The sequence below is a fragment of the Dissoconium aciculare genome, assembly GCF_010015565.1.
Source record: "Dissoconium aciculare CBS 342.82 unplaced genomic scaffold K489scaffold_20, whole genome shotgun sequence".
NCBI lineage: Eukaryota > Fungi > Ascomycota > Dothideomycetes > Mycosphaerellales > Dissoconiaceae > Dissoconium > Dissoconium aciculare.
Window position 1 is genome coordinate 142,219 of NW_022984970.1, and position 18,207 is coordinate 160,425.

The window sequence follows — 18,207 nt, forward strand, 5'->3', positions numbered from 1 at the left end:
GAGTGTCCTGTACTCTTGACTTCGGAACGACATCTGCTTTGCCTTCCCCTCAGATCGTGTCGCGCATCTGAGCCTCTCAAGGGGTAGATTCTCTTGACGTCCTTCATGAACCGCCCCGTCCGCGACCGCCACGGCCGCCTCTTCCTCCACGGTTCATACCTCGCCCGCCTCCCCGATCGCCTCTTCCTCCGTGGTGATCTCCACGTCCACCCATTCCACCCCGCGCGCCACCAGAGTTGCCTTGTTGATTTTGCTGTTGTCTTTGCTGTTGCTGCTGTGCCTGCTGCTCCTTGACTTTATCCACGACGTTGTCTGGTACGCGAAGGTATTTGATCTGCGAGTCACGTCGATGTCAGTGACTGTCTGTTTCAAGTTGACACGTCTGCGATCTCCCTGTGCGCCCTTGTCTTTCCGCTTTGACCACTCACATTGTTCCCTCGCACGTAGCATTCCGGTACGCGAAAGAATTTGTCGCCGTCTGCTGACGTCTGTACGACCTCCTTCAAAGTGAGGTTCATGTAAGTGTCGCATGCAACCAGGTGGCCGTTCAGAGTTTCGCCGTTTTTGAGTTCGACCAGCATTGCCGAGCCTTGTGCGGCATTGAGGAGACTTAGCGGAAGCTAGACAGGACGAGAGTTAGGAATCGAGCGTTGTGAATCAAGACGTAGATCTAGTGCCTAGGCGTTGTACTTACCATTGCGCGAATAAGAATGTGGAGGGAAGTTAGTGGGTGGCAGTGAGGTTCGACAAGATATGCTCGTCGGCGCGCGACAATGAACAGCGAGACCAGCAAATCGTCTTGGTCGCTCAAGGAAGGGGAAGGAATTGCTCGCTGTAAACAAATGAATACACACGCGACGTAACGGAAGATAATGATGAATCTTGAAATACCTGCAACATGACAATTCTGGAGCTGGACACTGACGTCGGAGAGCGGTTTCAGAGCCTCAGGCATTACATTCACGCTGAGTCAAGCTTCTTGTCCCAAATACCTACTCACCTGCTACTGCAGCCCTGAGAGAACAGAACAGGGCTAGCCCACGGACGCACGCTTCTTTTGGGCCGGTCAGCTTTATTTGTGCGCCCGCTGTGGAAAGCCGCGTGGAACCCGTCTGCATGGACTGAATTGTTTTGCTTGGTGCAATATCAATCCACCCAGCGCGACTGAGAACCGCGTGCAGAGCACCCTACTGAGTTATGTACACTAATGACGCTTCATTCGGTGAATTCAACGAAGAACAATTCCATGATGTAGTTATAACACCGCGGTGATCTATAGGTATCCCTGTGTGTGGAGGACCGCCGGGAGAGCGAGAAATAGAGGCCACCTCTCAGGCTTCGTCTCCTCGCCTGATGGCGTCTGATGTATTGGTTTTCTCCCCACACTAGAGCGGCGGAAATCCTCCCGGTCTGACATACAGCACATTTTGGCGGAACTTTGGAAGCCCTCACTGGCCCTCCACCTGGAAAGCTCTAGGCACCGACATAACTCGCTGCGCCTCATCCAGTCACGGTCCATGGCTTCATGCAGCGACTGTCACTCCCGGAGAGTATCTGTAGCGATTCGTCCCTCTTTCGAACCACGATACCTACGTCTTCCAATGTTGTCATTGACCTACTAGGTGGTTTCGATAGTTCCGCTCTCAGGAACATTGGACATCATCTCATATCACTCTCGCTGCCGCCATTGTCCCGTTCCATCATCTCATCGTCCTCTTCGATGCTCACCTGCTCGCTTTTTTCGTTACACTTGACGGCGGACGAAGAGTCTTGCCCTTCTTACACGTCGCTCGCTCTGACTTGACTTCGTCGCTTGCCTTGTCCCTTCACTGACTCGAAGACGTCGCATGACTGACTCACCCTTGTTTACGACTCAAGAGGTCAAGCCTTGACGCTTCCCACCTATTCGACGGTCTACGTTCGCGGCTGAGTCGGAGACTGCCACACATCTCGTGCAATGCGCTTTCTCACCACCCGTTTCATACTGGGAGCTCTCATCCCCGCCGTTATGACTGCTGCCATTCCTGCTGAGCCGGCAATAGTCGAGACGGGCAATGCAGCATCGCCACTGCCTACAACTCTTCGTATCATGACGAGGACATTCTCGCAACAAACCCACAGCACAGACTATCCGCTTCCGACCATGACGCCTTCCTCTGAGCCGCCGCCGTACTCAACCGACGATGAGGTCTATGGTATTCACGCAGAGATTCAATCACTACTGGAGCTTGAACAACAGGCTCTGGCTTTGCAGTTCCAGATCGACGCGCGTAAACAGGTCCTTGCCGGTCGCCTTCGACAGCATCGGGAGCAAGCGTCACTCAAGGAGCTCCTTGCACAGTGCGACGGACTCGTGTGTGCTGCAAAAGTCATTGCGCAGCGGATATGTGACAAGATCGGCATCTCCACCGAACCCTCCCTTGCGTATGCTCGTCTTGAACAGCAACAAGTTCTTTTACCGAATAGTAATGACACGCAAAGCACGGCTCCCTCAGGCAAAAATGACGACTCGGCTCTGCCCTCTCACCGTCCCAGTGCAGTCAATGAATCGACATCAAATTCCAATGCACTGCCTTCTCTGGTCAATGTTACTACTCCATGGAGCGCGCTCGTCTCCGTTCTGGAGGTCATAGCATCGGTGCTTGGTCTTGCAGCTCTGTTCGGGTTCATACGCCGAAGGTTCTTCACATCGGACCGAAGCCGAGCCGACCGTGCGGCCGATCGCGAGGAACGCCTCACTGCTCGTGCATACCGTCGGGCTGCACGACGGGCAGAGGTACGACGACGCTGGACAGAGATGTGGCAGAGCGTAAATTGCTTTGGCGGCGGCCGGGACGCAGAGTATAGAGTTGGTGCCATGCCCGTCCCGAGTGATGCATCTCGATATGAAGGGTACCGCCGTCACGCTGATCGTCATCACGAGCGACGTGCGGGTATGCTTCCTTTCCGGACCTCATCACGACGGAACAACGCATACGTGCCAACGTCCGACTATGACGAGAAACGTGCACTGATCGTGCAGGATGCTTTTCTCGAGGAGCAGAGGGCTGATCCCGCCATTGCAGAGAAAGGCCAAGCCATGGAAGCAGAGATTCGCGAACTTCGCCATGCCCACGATATGGTGCGCAATCTCATATCGAGGCCATCTCACGTTGTTGCAACCCATGCAGAGACCACTTTAAGGATCGATACGAGCCCACACATCGATAGGGACCTCACACCAAAACCACCATTCATGAACGGTGCCTCTATCATCCCGTCACACATCGCCCCCATCACCACAATCACAGCCACAGCCTCCGTAATCGCGGCTCTCACGCCTGTGACGCGATCACGCGCGAGCTCAACCACCCTCCCACCATCCTACCGCTCCGAGTCTCTACCAGACTACACCTCCCGCCCCGGCGGAACGAACCCCCGCACCCCCCACACCTTCGACGACAACACCTCGGACGATGACGAACGCAGCCTCCTCCCCACAACCTCGACAAATCCATACCGCACCCGCGGCCGCGGCCGCCGCAGCCAACAGCATGGGACCTCCTACCCCCACCACAACGACAACGCCATCTTCAGCCTTTCCTATCCATCCGACGACGAAGGAGAAACCCCACCATCGCCATCCATCTCCACATCGTCATCGCAATTCTTCCCACACAGCGAGTCCACACTCCCTCCTTTCAGCCCCGACATGATGTCCAGACAAAGATCGAGGTCTTTGGTTCTTACTACGCCCGCAAGCTCGATTTTGGAAACGAGTACAAGGCCCAGCGGGGAGACGCTCCGGATGAGCGAAGATTTCGAACGGAGGAGTCGGAGCTGCGAGAGACGACGATGAAGTGGACTTCCAAACGGAATTTCCTTCTTTCATCTTAGATTTGTTTTCTTGTTTTTTCAATGGCCCCTCTTCCGCCCTTCTATATTTCCCTCTTTCTCAGCGCTGGGAAATGTTTCAGGCAGCGCATTCCATTCCAATGCCCAACGGCGGCATTTCTCATTTCTATGTATTCCATCGGATCTTGCGATCCGCATGAGTGTATTTCTTAGTTTTCCCCAAGTGGGGCTTTGCTCCGCCAATGACGCGGGATCCAAGGGCCGGCGGGCGGCTTTGCGCGCAGCAACATCTTGTTGCGGTGAAGCAATTATCTAATGACTATACATGACCGTTCAATGTGACTCTTGGAAGCGTTTCTTCGATGTTGGCGCAAGGAGCGACTTTGGCTGATAAACTAATTCTGAGGTCATCTTAACGTCGGAGAAAGGTGATGTCCGATGGCTTTCTTTCATTGCATGAAGACCTGGAGCCCGCCCAACTTCTCACTATTCCTTTGTTCATAATTGATGGGCCCCCATCAATATATTCATGTGTCTCCACCCACGGGTCCTTCGTTTTTGAGTTTGCCCAGGTGAAGTTGAGGTTTAAGAGCCCTGCTCTTCTCCAACTCCGGCATGCTAGAAAGGTGGAGCTCTAACGTGTATGCGTCACTGAAGGCTTTTGGAGCAATGTTTTCGATAAATGGGATTGAGTTGGCGTTCCTGCTGCACAGATCGCTGCTGTGGAATACGCGGAGGATGCACCTCATGTTTGGAGCAGGGAGGTCATCGTGACGCCGGATCGGAACAGCTGGAAAGCGCTGTGGTAGGGTACTGAAGCACGGCGTCAACTGTTGTCTTTGTTGAGTTTGTATACTAGTTGTAGTGATGGTCGAGCGTTGGGTCATATCGATAGGGAGGTCTGGTGACATTCCGATATAGGGGTTCCTCATGACGATGTACCTGGTGATCTCATGTTCATTGTTGCCAAGACCTTCGGATGTAATTCTCCGGCACGTTTCGAGTAGTGAACTTGCCAGGCTATGGGAAGCTTGGCGACGCATCCTTGTGATTACCGTCGATTCTGGAAGACGCTGCGTTATGGCTAGAGGTCCAAATGCTCAAGACTGGCTAAAGCTGTGACGATTGCTGTCAACAAAATGCTATTTCTTTGCGACAATCTCTCTGCTATCGGGGTCGAGCTCGCACCTCAACTTCCGACATGTAGCAAACCGCATGGGACGTCTTATTTACACGACAATTAGTTTATGTTGCCACTCTGCTACACAATGCGCCCGGTATTGAGGGAGGTCGAGATCTCTGGTCTTGTGATGGATTGTGTTCCCACAGAGATCAAGCACGGACACAGCAAAAAGGGGCCACCTGAATCTTGTAACAACATTGAAAAGCTGACACTAATGTTCTTTGACGACGATGGACCCCACGACTTTGGCATGTTTTCGCAGATTCTCAGGCATGACATCAAATTAAGAGAGCTGTACCTTATTTTCGGCTAAAATGCGCCTGCGGATGTTGAACACACAGATTTTTCGAATGTTCGCCTTCCGAATTTGCAAAGGCTATACCTGGCACATGTGCGAATTCGTGTGCAATCGTCGAAGCGGATACTACAGGGCTCCACAGGCACACGGGATTCTGTTGTTTTTGAGCAGGTACATCTCAGTGGCGGCAAGTGGTCTGAGATTTTCGAGCACATTGATGGTCCACGCGTGATCATGGCGCGATTATCTGGCTGCAACTATACGCCGCTTTCAGACTAGAAATGGAACGAGGAAGATGGAAAACCTCATCGTCTCTTTATCAACACAAACACTCGACGAGAGACTCAATAGGTGCGCTTGGATCGCAACCCATATATAAGTGTACGTGCTTTCTGCATGGAAAATTCAAACAGTCGGTTCAATATATTGTTCCAACCTTGGAAGTTTGCTATTGAATGACAAAGTATTCGGAGTTTGGCGTGCTGCCATCGCTCCCGCTTTGACAAAGCCGCAATTGATCTTTCACTTTCCACATATCCTGTGGAGCTGTGAAAACTTTGAACGTTTCTCACTCACCTGAGTACCAACATAACTTGCTGTTGTCACGTCGCAGATATCGAGCTATCAACCACAAAGCCTTCCGGGCGTCACAATTATGGCGAACGATATCCGAGATGTATTTCATGCGGTGCTATTCCCAGAGGGCAGTAGCGCAGACTACGTCCACCAGCCATCAGTAGACGGGAAGCCTTTGCCGTATCTACCATCAGAGATCATGCAGCTCGTATGATTGCACAAAAAGCACTTGATACGTTACCAGCTGACTTTTACTCTACCAATAGATTTTAGAGAAATGCGATACATCTGCTCGAAATTCGCTCCGCCAAGTGAACGAAGAATGCTTCGACTTTGCGACATCAGCTCTGTTTGAGCATTTCCAGAATCCTCCGAACTTCTTGTGGCATGAGCAGCTAGAGGGACGTATAAGCACACTCAGGCATATCAAGCGATTCACTTAGGATCGGCATCGAGCTGACTTTGGTGGTGAGTAATTCGACATCGTCGGAATCGATAGAGCTGGACCACTGGGTTGACTTACCAAAAATTGTGCAGGTCGGTCGTTGGTTCAATTGAAATGATGCCATGATATCGCCTGCCGCGAGGACTTTTACATGACGGTTGCAATCACGCAAGACCTCAACTTCATGTTCAGATCATGCCCGAATCTTTCGAGCATCCGCATAAATCTCGATCCTCAGAATGTTCATTGGGATGAAGATTTCCCCAGACCTCATCATGAACAGGGCATCTTCCATCTACCAATCCATGAAACACCTCTTTCGCCGCAACTGAAACATCTCGATCTACATGGTCTGCTCGTCGATTACTCGGACACTCAAAATAGACTTCCTGCAATTTGTGCCACACTTGAACAACTCAGTATTGGCGTCAAGATGCACCATACTGATCAAACACTCCCTTCTATTCCGCAGATGATAGCACACTCATCTCTGCTTACGAGTCTTCAAATCAGTTTCGGCTGGAAATTGAGGCCAGTGCTTGCGCATCAGGATTGGTCACTCATACGACTTCCGAACTTACAGCACTCGTCTTTCTTGTACGTCGATACATCGATCCAGTTGATGCGGCAACTGCTCTCCTACAATGATGCTACATTGGAGAGTGTGCACTTCTCGTCTGTTGACCTTACTGCCGGTAGCTGGGTCGAGGTGTACGACATTCTTGGTCGCAAAAAGTTGAATTATTTGGGAATGATCTCCTGCCGCTATCACCGATTTTCCGACGAGCGGTACATGCCACTGGAATGGGAACGCCGCAGGGTACTTTGTGACCATATCGATACTCATCGACAATCAGGCGAGTATGACAAGATGGTAATCTGGCCCGCACGTGGTGGTCTTGATATCCATATGGGGTCTCCTGGCTCGGAACCGTGCTATAGCGAAGATCCTGACGATTTTCTTGAAGGTCTGCATGGCAACGATCTCGGGGATTTGTCAGATTACTCTCTTGAGACAGACGAGGACTCCCTCGCAGCATTCATGGAATAGAACACAGAAACAACATCTCAGCACCAAAATAATTAACGTGGTGGCCTCACTTGAGGGTGTACGTCTCTGGCATCGTTCTATGGAGCATGCTTTTAGGCTGCTGCATATGACCATAATTTGAGCGAAAATGCTTGCATGCTCAACCTAATGAATCCGCCCTCTGGTGACGGACTTCTTGATCGTGCTTTTCTCACATTCATGCCCGGCAAATAGTTCACATACTCAGTTGGCCCAAAGGTCCCTTTACACCAAACTCAAGTCAGGGGCACGAAAACCGTCTGTAAAAACAATTATTAATGCTTTTCGCTATTGACTTCTTCTATACGTGGTGGTAACCTGCTGTTCTGTCAATGAGCGAGCAGAAGCATGACATCGAGGAAATTCCAAGCGCTTGTGCAATTCTTCACCTACCTAGGTACCGAAGCAGGTATTCGACGCGTCCGTAGGCAGCAACACAGTGACCCACGCCAATCCGACTAATTGCACAAAGGTTTCGAGCCTTCCTCTCAACCTCACTTCCTGATCTTTTTATCCCGATGAATCAAACCTTCAACTTACCATAACTTGACTTCTTATCACAAACGTCTCAACTCGTCCTCGCTGACTTCAAAATGCCCTCTACTCGAGGATGGATTCCGATCCCATGCGCCCGAATGTGCCGTGCTTACCACCTGAGATCATCGCAAGAGTAAGTCACAACTTGCACCCGCCATTCATGAGCCTGTCAATGATGTCCACTAAACTTGCAAAGCTGATGCCCCACGTGAGTTGCTGGGATCTTTGCAAGCTACGATCCATCAATCGTGTATTCCGTGATTGTGCGATGCCTTTATATTTCTGGGTCGTCACGTTTCCCCCCTACGGCACTACAATGACATTCAACAAGGCGGAGTTGCGAGTACCGTCTGGGCTTCAATCGAGGTGTTCACCTGGAAGCCATCAATATCTTGGAACGATGGATCAACATATGTGCTACGTGCGTCCTGCGGGAACGATGTGACTGGCGATCAAACGTTCACGCGCTGACTTAGGGTACCGCAGATATGAGCGATTCCAATCCAAGCACATCATTCTCGAGAATTCCAAAGCACCTGTTCAGCGACTTCGGTATGAGCACTGTTCTGCCTCAAATGATTTCAAAATGCTCGAGGTTACGCCAGTTGCAGATCAATCTTCCTAAACAACGCTGACGATTCAAGTATAACGACGAAGTTGTGACACATGGATCGCAGCCTTTTTCTTGGCCGCTATGCATCTTCGTCAATTCGCCAGTCAAGCATGTGAGCATCAGCAACTTGCGCATATGCGACTTCTTTGTCAGCGACGAGCACGATCAAGGAGATAGCTCGAGCTCGACAGTCCCTAATCAGGTCGAGACTTTGCAACTCTACTTTTTGATTGAACTCGCTGAAGCAGGATGGGAAGCATACGCCCCTCGTATTGTTCGAGCACTCGCGAACTTACCATTCCTTCAACGTCTCGAGATTGTTTTCAAGACGACGGTGATGATTATGAAGCTTTTATAGCTTTTATTTCTGTGTTCATCTCTGCGGACTGGACCATTATCCAGCTCGCGAATCTGCGCTATATCGTGCTAAAATCCATGGGCATGAACTACGAGTCACTGGCGAGCCTCCTCTGTTCAAATGCAGGTACACTTGAGACTGCCGTATTGAACAATGTGGAGCTTTTCGACGAGGCTTGGTCGAGAGTCTTTGACAGCCTCAGTGCACCGAAGTTTGCTTTGATGTGCCACTTGAGGATGAGCGACTGTTCGTACCAGAGCGAGGACTTGTCAGACGAGATCCGTTCTCGCGACACAAGAAGCTGGGTGAAGCTGCAAATTGCTATTGAGGAGCGTTTAGAAGGGCACGATGAGACTGAATCGCACAATTGGCAGAGTTTTGCTTCTCCCTATGAAGCGGGCCACCTGCGAGAGTGACAGAGCGATACAAATGCGCCGCTACAGGTGGGTGTTCTCTGAGCGACCACTTTTATGTCCAGTCAATGCTCACCCATGGGGACGGACTGTTCGATCCGTTGTTTGCAGAATATTTCTACTGCACGTATAGCAGAAGTGATCACGTCAAAAAAGCGAGGCATAAGGCCCTCAAACACAGCTTTAGTTCTTGCAGCATAATTTGATCCATCATAATTCATTCTCTGTTCGTTGTATGTACACATGGCGACGTGAAGTCAGCAGTGTAGTGGTGTTAGGAAGAACTTTTGCAGACGCGCTGTGGTCAGTGAAGCGGTCTGACCTCTCGACTATCTGATTCACCTACCACAGTCTCGTACCGCAGACTTTGGCACCGCAAGGATGGCATTTCTTCCGACAGAGATCGCTGCACTTGTACGAATATTATAGGCAATGAAAAGCCTACATAACCTGTCGCTATGCTGATTCAGGATTTCGTAGCTTGTGGTATACGCCGATCCTCGCTCGCTGAGGGCGCTGCGCCTCGTCGATCGAGATTTTCGCAGATTCATGACGCCGGAAATTTTCAAGAGCAGCCCATTCCCGATGGGAAATGCGATACTGCAGTTAACGGAGGCAGATCAGCTAAGCCATGTGTAGGCCTCGATCGAAAATTTACCTGGGAGCCAAGCATGATGGATGTCGGATTGGAGCAATGGATCAGTAATTGAAGGAAAGAGGGAGCCCCGAACACTGTTGCCGGTGCGCTGAATGCTACGAAATCGACAGAACCTGAAATGATGGATCGAGAGGGCTCGAAACAACTTCAGAATATCATCAGAGTGCGAAGCTATCTCTTCAACGACTTTGACATGGGCGGAACGGTGGCACGAATGTTTCTAAAGTGCCCGAAGCTGAACGAACTCTACATCATCTTCCCAGCCGATCGATGGCAGTCCAACACATCGACTCCCACAGGAACTCGCGATCGGCGTCATCAGCGACAATCCCGTGAAAATGGTATATTTCAATGGCTTGCGCATGACCGATTTGCCCACGGAGATGGGCAGGCGCAGATTCAGCCCTCGGCTCGATCATTGATAACAGCATCGAGACACTGGAGTTCAGTATCGATTGTGAATGCGAATCGGCCAAGCCAGCAATCAATGTTGACCAGTCGTCTCAGGCGGTACGCTTTTCCACAGCTATACCGTCTTGCTGTTAACTTCGACTATCATACACCGCCATCTTTGCGTGGTAATCACCATTTGAGTTGGAGTGGTGTCAAGCTGCCTGCCCTTCGCTACGTCTCGCTTTCTAATCTCAGTACAGACAGCGAATCCATGCTGGGTCTACTCTGTCCAAATTCGGGCACGCTCGCGACACCCTTCCAGTACTAGAGGGTGTTACGCGACCATAGCTGCGCGAACACTTTCGACGGCCTGGAGGAGATGAAGTGCAAGATAGGAATTCGTGGGACCCTAGGTCGTCGCAGATGTTCTGGACGCGATGGCATCTGATTTGGAGTCCGTGTGGACACTCAGATAATGTTCAATTGGGCATATTGCAAAGTTAAACAGCCAAAAATCCATAGAGAGAGTCCATGATTTGATGAACTTTTTCAACGATGCTGCTGGAGAAGTTGGGGTGGAATCGGTGGATCACATTCACGATGCCGCGGAGCTCTGCTGTGATGTCCTGATTGGGTGTAGTGCTGGTGCCGATCACAGCTTCGGGCTACGCGCTGGTGATCTTCCTCAGGTACCAACGCTGAGTATTTGTTATCACTTGGCAAAGACAAAACCTCGTCAGTCGAGCGCAATCGCAGAGATGACGATGTTTTTGATTGCGCTTCTTGGCCTTCGTCTTGGCGCGCGAAGATCATATATACTCAAGCTCTCCCAAGCCCGAGACAAGCTCCGGGCATGTATACAGTCAGTGCGGTATCTCCAACAACGGAGGACGCCCACTCGGAGATCTGCACCCCACACCGGCACGCCTGCGCCGCCTCAAATTAAGTTCTAGATGCGGAGAAGCAAACCGACCATGACCTGTCAGAAGAGGGGGATGTGTACATACAGACCGCGGTTATTTTGCTCGCGAGCCAGGTACACAGCACAACGGCCACGCGATGCGAATTGAAAAATTCGCATGGATCGCCCACCACCATAGCATCGCTGGAGCGGCGCCGACGAAGCTTAGTTCGATGCCGGTGAGCAAAGGTGTCATCACGCAGGCAGATGCTTTTTCCCTTCCCTCGCCTCGTGGACCAGTCAACCGCGGCGTATAGAGAGGGTGTGCGCATCTGGTGTCCGCACCATGTTTGCGACAACGACAGCACTCCCCATCCTGCGTTGACGAATCCATTCATCCGCAGCCTTTCCACGTCCCAGCCGTCTGGACGGCGATGGCTCACCAGTTCGGCGAGAACAGCATCGTTAGTGCCGTCGATGTTCCTCCCGGACGCGCCGGTCAGCCCTACGTGATTTCATCCCAGGAGGGCGAGCTTATCTACGTACCTTTCTCGCGGGCCTTGACGCGTCTTTTGGTTACGGCAAGAGAGACCGACTATGCTTTCGCTGTGGTCGCGCGCAGCGGCAGCCATGGCGATGTCACGGGCTTCTATTCGCATCGACGGGCGCATGTCGTGTTTATATGCCTCAAAGGGAGCATGCGGTTCTGGGTTAATGATCAGTGCCGGACGATGACCGCGGGCGACTGTGTCAGCGTACCTCCGGTATGTGGCGTTCCGAAGATACGGCCGATGATAGTACAAACAAACATGACAAAGCGACTGACCTGCCCTCAGGACACCTTGAAGCAGTACCAGATACTTGGTGATCACTCCGAGTCAATATCTTTCTTCTCGCCCGGCGGCGGTGAGGAGTTCTTCCGCTTCGTTGGCGAACTCACGACAGGTCCTTTCTGGCCTCTGCAGGACAATCGTGATGCATCAGAAGCGCTGGGCTACAAAGTCAGCGCCGCGATGCAGCGGTACAACATGCAGTTTCATCATGACTACAAATCTGTTGATCCATCACTATGGAGGGCCAGCGATGCACAGCTCCCCGGCCGAGCCATACCTTATTTCCTCCGTAGCGCATCCGGCCCGGCCTACCTCATCGGCGGGACAGTATGCAGACCTCTAATCACAACACGAGAGTCCAACGACCAATTCTCCGTCGGCAGCATCGAGGGCTCATCGCATCATTTCGACAATTACGTGTTTGGCAAAACCGGCATGATGCGCTTCGTCGAGGCGCAGCACGCCTTTCTGATCGTGGAGGGAGTGGTGGAATTCGTCATCGGATCCTGTCTACCGGCACTCCTACCTGCTGGTCAGGTCATCTACGTGCCACGCCTGACCGAGTTTGCGATCCACTTTCGCTCACGGTTTGCGAAGATGTACGCGTTCGCAAGTGGTGCCGGCTTGGTGGGATTGAGCTGCAAGCTGGGCGACGAGTACGATCTGCCGATGCCGCCGAATCGGTCGCAGCCTGTCGACTTGCGTGCTCTGCAGGCATTGCAGTATGAGTTTGGTTTTCAGCTATGCTGAGGGATGTTCTTGCCGAGAGCAGGTTCTTGAAGGAAGAAAGGAAAATCGGCGAGTCCTGGCTTTGATGAAGGCTGGGCTATGAATACATAATGGCATTTGTGCGAGATGGTTTTGGGGCAGATACGTATTTCGGGTTCATGCCCGTTGCATATATCATGGCGGCGGTGGCGATGTTCTAGTCGAAGATACCCAGAAATGAATTCAGGCGAGGAAAGCCTGCAGCATGGAACATTTCGGTCGAATTCCCTCTCGTCGGCGTAGGATTCTGTCGCCGTGGTGATGATTGCGCTCGCTCCAGTCTGACGTAAACAATACGCCATTGATACGTGAAGTCGTTGCTCAATTTTCCAAATTGAAAGCATTGGCTTTGCTCATCATAGCTTTGCCTGGTGAATATTTCATGATCCCGTCATCCAAAACGCTCGCCCAAGCAGAAGGGAAGCCGCGGCCTGTCGGCGTGGGCGGCTGGCAGGGCGAAACTTCAACGGTATCCCAACGCTCCCTCCCACCGAATTCCCTTCTCACCGGCCTCTTCTTGCGACCTCCCAGTTACCACATCGCCTCTGACCATTACGCATTAATCTCCGACCCCCGGATCGCGCATTTCCACGTGTGGAATTCAATCTAGAAGCTAGTCCGATCAAGCCGAAAGATTCCAGACGCGTGCAACGGACCTGACTGCGGCAGTTCTGTTCTGCCAGCGTTCGTCACGCGGGTGTCTGCGCTCGCAAGCTACACGAGCATTACATCAAGCAGATCTTCACCCGATACGGAGTTTTATCACAGGATTGCAACTCAAGCTGTGACGGCGACCACAGATCAGGCGTGTTCAGCGCATCTAAATCTACAGTACTTCATCTTCGATGATCTGAAGCTGCCACACGGCGATGAACGGCGAATTCGTGGCTCCGTTGGCCTGACAAGCCGCGGCCGTTGACGCACTCCAGCAACGACCAGCCGCAAAATACCACGGATAGTCTTCGCACAGCCAGCCTTACGAAACAGCATTTGGCTGGGCCTTGTAAAACTTCACAATATGTCGCAGTGAATGTGGCTATCCTCACGCCGAGACCGCGTGGGCCGGCAAGTTTCCCAACGTTGCTCCTCGCCGGGCAACGCAGAAGCACTCTTCGCACGGAGCAACTCGTATTGACGTTGGCATTTCGCATCATAGCTCGCCATAGACCCTTGGTACCCTCGCAATACTTGTACAATGCTTCGCCCTCTCAGGCAATAGTGGATGGTGGACTCTATCGTGTGGGCGTTGCAAATCCCTTCTTTGAAAGCCCTACGCCTTTGTCCAACCACTCCATGCACGCTCAAGAAGTGCTTATACTCTACACTTGAGTTCGAAAGGACAGGTGGAATGTTTCTTCTTCATACTTGTTTGTTGCATCTCGAGACTCAGCACAGGTCCGCAAGTTCAACATGCACATGCTAACGCCATTACTGATTGTGCTTACATTGTCCGTCGTGAGGATCGTTCAAGCAAAGCCTGTCGACTTTCAGACATACCAAACACAAGCTCAACAGCAGGAGGAGCGGTTTATATATGGCCGTGACGGACATGTCATCAATGCAGAGCCGGCGGGGTCGTCATCCATGCAGCTGGGCGAACTGCAATCAAACTCCGGTACACTCACTGCGCGAGCGCTACACTCGATAGACCACTCCAACACGTCCAATGGTTCCCAACAGATGCCTACTCCGACACAGAATGCTTTGAATGCTCGTGATGCTCCTCTGTCCGGCATGTCTGCCTTCACTTGGACCACAAGGACAGCAGCGGCAAGGCCAATCATGACGATGGGAGGTCTGATCATCCCACTACACTCTTCACAAACACAGAAATCGCATCATGCAACTGCAGGAAGTGCAGCATCAACTGTATCCTCTGCAGGCTCTGATACGCTGCCAAGTGGTTATGCAGCGCAGAATGCGACAAGCACATCTACTGATCCGACCGCCACACTGGCCGCGGGAGCTAGCTCCGTCGCTCCAACTCCTTCGAAAGGGCTGCAGATCAGTCTTGTAAACAAGATGGCTTCAAACAACATCAAGATGTACATGTCTGGCCTTGATATGAACGGCTCACTCATATTCCTCGACCAGAGCGGAAAATGGTTCTATCCGCAAGCCAACGGTACCACACCGCAGCCCATCCCTTCAAACGTCGAGTTCAGCCTCGGAGGAGCCAATACGTCCCTGAACTTCATGACTCCGGGCTATATTCGCAGCGCCCGCATCTGGATCTCGCAGGGTAGCCTGAGCTTCTTTTCTGTCGCCACACCTGATGGGCCTGGTCTCGTGCAGCCGGCTGCTGTCAACCCGGATGATCCCAACACCTTGATCAACTATGGATTCGCAGAATTTGATTGGGAACCTTTGAGCGGACTTTATGCCGATATCACCGCTGTCGACTTCGTTGGTCTGCCTCTTGGCATGGAGCTGATCGATACGGATGACAACCGGTTCACCGCTCTAGGCACGCCTGCTAATGCGGCACCGGTTTTGTGCGACATGTTGAAAAGGCAGGAGGATGGCGTCTCACCATGGGGTAAGCAAAACACTGAAATCTATTTTTGTGGGCATTGACTAATCTACTATTAGGCGATCTATGTGTCTACAACGCCGCTGGTGAAGTCATTCGTGTCATCTCACCAGGCAACCTCGTCGCTCAAGAACCCACCGCCTTCGACGGAATTTTCGACGACTATGTCAACCACGTCTACGCGCACTACTCCTTCGCCGATCTCACCATCATTACCCAAACCGATTACGGAAACGTCACCTGCCGCGTCCTCGACGACGACCAATTCCACTGCGACGGCGACAACCGCGGCTACCCCAAACCCAGCGCAGCCGACATCTTCGGCTGCAACAGCGGCCCCTTCGCCATCATGAAAGGCGACAACGCCGTCCACTACGCCATCGTGCCCCGTCTCTGCGCGGCATTCAACCGCGCTACTCTCTTATTGCCCGGAGGTGATCAACAGCCCGGACCTCGACCACCGACATTCTATACCGCTGCGCCGAATAATTGGTACAGTGCCTTCACGCATCAACTTGAGGTCGGCGGCGGAGGATATGCCTTCTCATATGATGATGTTGAACTCTCCCATGCGGATAGTGCGGCGGGTCTGCTGGCTTCGATGAATCCGGAGGAATTGGTAATTTATGTTGGCGGGTCATGAATGAGGACTTTTTGGAGGATCTAATGATGGAATTATTAGGGGAATCGATTGATATAGATGATATATACGATAGACTAATTTTTAATGACGATTCGTGTAATGAATGAAAGCGTCGAAATGACTACTTGTTTCGTGTTTGCTCGGAGCAGTCCTAATTTTCGCATTCTTCAGCCCACCCTCTGCATCGTAGAGTCCAAAACAGTGTGATCCTGCTATCTTGTTCCCTGGATTCACAACTTACGTATGTACAAAAAGTATTTGGCACAAATCTATCTCAATTCCCGCTGCACTATCACAAGCATGAATTGTATTCGCCATGCGTCACTCAAGATGGTTGTCAAGGTACTGTATTCCGATGGAGCTCGGAGATAAGCCGAGTGGTGTCCGAACCCTAAGGAATTCAATCCTTATCTCTCGGGGTTGCCATCACCACAATCTTGTCCGTGTAGTTCATTTTACCTCATATTCAAGCATGTTGATCCCGGCAAAAGATGATGAGAGGTCCTCGCTGTGTCTTGGAAGATGGTCGAACTGTAGTTGTGTTGGCTCCTGAGGGAATGATGGCGGGCTGAGTGCGTCTCTGACAGCACATTACGCTTTGCGTATATAAATTTGATCAGTTCAGCTTTGGCAACGTCGCAGGCCGGGCGAAGGACAACAAGAGTAAGTTCAGATGACTAATGTGAGTACGCATACAATCACAAAGATCTCAAACATGGCTCTGGACGGAAGCCACGCGGTTCGATCTTGCTGTGCCTTCGACTTGTCTACAAATGCGCGGGATGACAATATCGTAGCACTTCGCAACTGTCTCACGCGGCTTGGGCGGCCATAAGATGTCCATCCTCAAGCATACACCTCTACTGATGACGACTTACGGGGCTGGTCCTCCATCAGCACGGATCCGTCCTAGCCATTTCAGATTTCCCAAGCGGAGCTGAAATACGGCATCAGGATTTCGGCATCTGATCGCGAAGATCGGCTGGAAAATCCACGAGGACTGCGAGGTCGCGATGGACCTTGCCACTGAGCTCAAAGTGGAGAATCGATGGCGGTTTCGGATAGCACGCTTGACGGGCTAAAATCTTGTTTCGCGATCGAGACCGACTTGAAAGCTCGCAGATGGTATCTTGGCTCCCCCAAAGCGATAGACATCGAAATGGACGTTTTCAACAGCAACATGACATTGATTGGGCAAACTCTCGTCGTATCAAATGGCTACGGCGGCATTGAATTCTTCCACCTTAATCCGGACGCAATCACATGGTGATCATACGGTCGCGTAAGTAGCACAACAACCAGCCCTCGGGATGCGCGTCGAAATTTTCCATTTATCGTTTGGCATGTACTTGAAAACAACTCCGAGCATTATTACTACCGAGCACGGCACTACGAGGTTTTTGCAATGTCACCTGATCGATAGTGCTTATGCAGACCACAAAACCAGATCACGACCAAGCGCTCCACATTCGCAATTGGTCGAGCTTGCGGATCGATTCATGTCTGTATGGAAAGGACGGCGTCAGGCACATGGTCTTGTCAGGTGTCATTTGCCTGACCGGCGATGCAACACCTGCGGGAGCCGCTGTGCACCGGGAACTGGTTGCGAACGTGAAGGACAGAAATCGTCCCTATCTGTTATTCTTCGCGATACTCGAAAACATGGCTCTATTATGTTAAAAAGATACAATCATGCTTCGTCAGGTACTGTAAGTCTGCAAACCACATATTGGCAAAGACTTCGCCGCACGTTCTGCGCCCGCCGCGTGAAATTGTTCGAGAGAAAGGATATGCATTTCTAATAACCGGAAAGTTTATGCGACACGCAAATCAGCCACAAAACCTGGAAACAAAGCACAATTCCTACATCCACTTTCCCGTTCGTCATGGCCCTGACTCCTTTCGTAGCTCGGTGTCCATACCTGTCTATTCCACTCCACAAAAAGCCCCAGCTAATGATGCTCGTGTGGTCTGAAGATCTCCGTTGCCTGGCTCGATCCCGGAACGTCACTCATTGAAGTCACTCCCGTGGTGCACGCATGCTGATGTTAGGCGAGGATTGGTGTTATCTGGGGTATTCGTGCAGCCAAAGAGGCTCTTTGCAGGTGTTCTGCCAGATGTTCTGCCATGCGTCGGGTACTCATTGATCGCG

At 51.6% G+C, this 18,207-nt stretch overlaps 11 protein-coding genes across 11 annotated transcripts; 9 read left to right on the forward strand and 2 right to left on the reverse strand.

Annotated features, from left to right (window-relative positions):
• Positions 1-103: 103 nt before the first annotated feature.
• K489DRAFT_327940 (Sm-like ribonucleo protein) lies at positions 104-620 on the reverse strand (the record flags this gene model as incomplete). The annotated part of the gene is made up of 3 exons (XM_033602027.1): positions 104-198; positions 232-334; positions 429-620. Coding segments are annotated over 3 exons (390 nt in total), but the record flags the coding sequence as incomplete, so codon positions are not given.
• Positions 621-1,679: 1,059 nt separating this feature from the next.
• On the forward strand, positions 1,680-4,274 carry K489DRAFT_385053 (uncharacterized protein). Its single transcript, XM_033606003.1, has one exon. It carries the CDS (start codon positions 1,958-1,960, stop codon positions 3,836-3,838), a length of 1,881 nt encoding a protein of 626 aa, XP_033455309.1. The 5' UTR covers positions 1,680-1,957; the 3' UTR covers positions 3,839-4,274.
• On the reverse strand, positions 4,029-5,137 carry K489DRAFT_128493 (uncharacterized protein). The gene is made up of 2 exons (XM_033599025.1): positions 5,023-5,137; positions 4,029-4,950 (listed from the first exon to the last, which is right to left on the reverse strand). Exon 2 carries the CDS (start codon positions 4,875-4,877, stop codon positions 4,362-4,364), a length of 516 nt encoding a protein of 171 aa, XP_033455310.1. The 5' UTR covers positions 4,878-4,950; positions 5,023-5,137; the 3' UTR covers positions 4,029-4,361.
• Positions 5,138-5,970: 833 nt separating this feature from the next.
• K489DRAFT_413904 (uncharacterized protein) lies at positions 5,971-6,334 on the forward strand (the record flags this gene model as incomplete). Its single annotated transcript, XM_033608101.1, has 2 exons — positions 5,971-6,099; positions 6,158-6,334. The coding sequence occupies 2 exons, from the start codon at positions 5,971-5,973 to the stop codon at positions 6,332-6,334; spliced, it is 306 nt and encodes a 101-aa protein (XP_033455311.1).
• On the forward strand, positions 6,284-7,613 carry K489DRAFT_385056 (uncharacterized protein). The gene has a single exon (XM_033606004.1). It carries the CDS (start codon positions 6,488-6,490, stop codon positions 7,385-7,387), a length of 900 nt encoding a protein of 299 aa, XP_033455312.1. The 5' UTR covers positions 6,284-6,487; the 3' UTR covers positions 7,388-7,613.
• An 80-nt stretch (positions 7,614-7,693) lies between these two features.
• On the forward strand, positions 7,694-8,691 carry K489DRAFT_128539 (uncharacterized protein). Its single transcript, XM_033599026.1, has 3 exons — positions 7,694-8,075; positions 8,156-8,367; positions 8,429-8,691. The coding sequence occupies exons 1-3, from the start codon at positions 7,999-8,001 to the stop codon at positions 8,575-8,577; spliced, it is 438 nt and encodes a 145-aa protein (XP_033455313.1). The 5' UTR covers positions 7,694-7,998; the 3' UTR covers positions 8,578-8,691.
• Positions 8,597-9,515, forward strand: K489DRAFT_128481 (uncharacterized protein). Its single transcript, XM_033599024.1, has 2 exons — positions 8,597-9,356; positions 9,438-9,515. Exon 1 carries the CDS (start codon positions 8,805-8,807, stop codon positions 9,327-9,329), a length of 525 nt encoding a protein of 174 aa, XP_033455314.1. The 5' UTR covers positions 8,597-8,804; the 3' UTR covers positions 9,330-9,356; positions 9,438-9,515.
• A 269-nt stretch (positions 9,516-9,784) lies between these two features.
• K489DRAFT_405170 (uncharacterized protein) lies at positions 9,785-10,705 on the forward strand (the record flags this gene model as incomplete). The annotated part of the gene is made up of 2 exons (XM_033607148.1): positions 9,785-10,028; positions 10,095-10,705. The coding sequence occupies 2 exons, from the start codon at positions 9,785-9,787 to the stop codon at positions 10,703-10,705; spliced, it is 855 nt and encodes a 284-aa protein (XP_033455315.1).
• A 558-nt stretch (positions 10,706-11,263) lies between these two features.
• On the forward strand, positions 11,264-13,089 carry K489DRAFT_385059 (RmlC-like cupin). Its single transcript, XM_033606005.1, has 2 exons — positions 11,264-12,042; positions 12,115-13,089. Exons 1-2 carry the CDS (start codon positions 11,713-11,715, stop codon positions 12,859-12,861), a joined length of 1,077 nt encoding a protein of 358 aa, XP_033455316.1. The 5' UTR covers positions 11,264-11,712; the 3' UTR covers positions 12,862-13,089.
• Positions 13,090-14,667: 1,578 nt separating this feature from the next.
• Positions 14,668-16,055, forward strand: K489DRAFT_327887 (glycoside hydrolase family 64 protein; the record flags this gene model as incomplete). Its single annotated transcript, XM_033602022.1, has 2 exons — positions 14,668-15,418; positions 15,472-16,055. The coding sequence occupies 2 exons, from the start codon at positions 14,668-14,670 to the stop codon at positions 16,053-16,055; spliced, it is 1,335 nt and encodes a 444-aa protein (XP_033455317.1).
• A 1,009-nt stretch (positions 16,056-17,064) lies between these two features.
• On the forward strand, positions 17,065-18,172 carry K489DRAFT_128600 (uncharacterized protein). Its single transcript, XM_033599027.1, has 3 exons — positions 17,065-17,764; positions 17,869-18,046; positions 18,136-18,172. The coding sequence occupies exons 1-2, from the start codon at positions 17,366-17,368 to the stop codon at positions 18,028-18,030; spliced, it is 561 nt and encodes a 186-aa protein (XP_033455318.1). The 5' UTR covers positions 17,065-17,365; the 3' UTR covers positions 18,031-18,046; positions 18,136-18,172.
• The last annotated feature ends 35 nt before the right edge of the window (positions 18,173-18,207 follow it).

Bases quoted from the DNA above. Each gene is read 5' to 3' on its own strand.
- K489DRAFT_385056 (XM_033606004.1), top strand. From the start codon at position 6,488: ATGACGGTTGCAATCACGCAAGACCTCAACTTCATGTTCAGATCATGC.
- K489DRAFT_128481 (XM_033599024.1), top strand. From the start codon at position 8,805: ATGGGAAGCATACGCCCCTCGTATTGTTCGAGCACTCGCGAACTTACC.
- K489DRAFT_128493 (XM_033599025.1), bottom strand. From the start codon at position 4,877: ATGCGTCGCCAAGCTTCCCATAGCCTGGCAAGTTCACTACTCGAAACG.
- K489DRAFT_128600 (XM_033599027.1), top strand. From the start codon at position 17,366: ATGCGCGTCGAAATTTTCCATTTATCGTTTGGCATGTACTTGAAAACA. The intron at 17,765-17,868 runs GTAAGTCTGCAA...ATAACCGGAAAG, and splicing joins ATCATGCTTCGTCAGGTACT to TTTATGCGACACGCAAATCA.
- K489DRAFT_385059 (XM_033606005.1), top strand. From the start codon at position 11,713: ATGGCTCACCAGTTCGGCGAGAACAGCATCGTTAGTGCCGTCGATGTT. The intron at 12,043-12,114 runs GTATGTGGCGTT...ACCTGCCCTCAG, and splicing joins ACTGTGTCAGCGTACCTCCG to GACACCTTGAAGCAGTACCA.
- K489DRAFT_128539 (XM_033599026.1), top strand. From the start codon at position 7,999: ATGCCCTCTACTCGAGGATGGATTCCGATCCCATGCGCCCGAATGTGC. The intron at 8,076-8,155 runs GTAAGTCACAAC...GCCCCACGTGAG, and splicing joins CACCTGAGATCATCGCAAGA to TTGCTGGGATCTTTGCAAGC. The intron at 8,368-8,428 runs GTCCTGCGGGAA...AGGGTACCGCAG, and splicing joins TCAACATATGTGCTACGTGC to ATATGAGCGATTCCAATCCA.
- K489DRAFT_385053 (XM_033606003.1), top strand. From the start codon at position 1,958: ATGCGCTTTCTCACCACCCGTTTCATACTGGGAGCTCTCATCCCCGCC.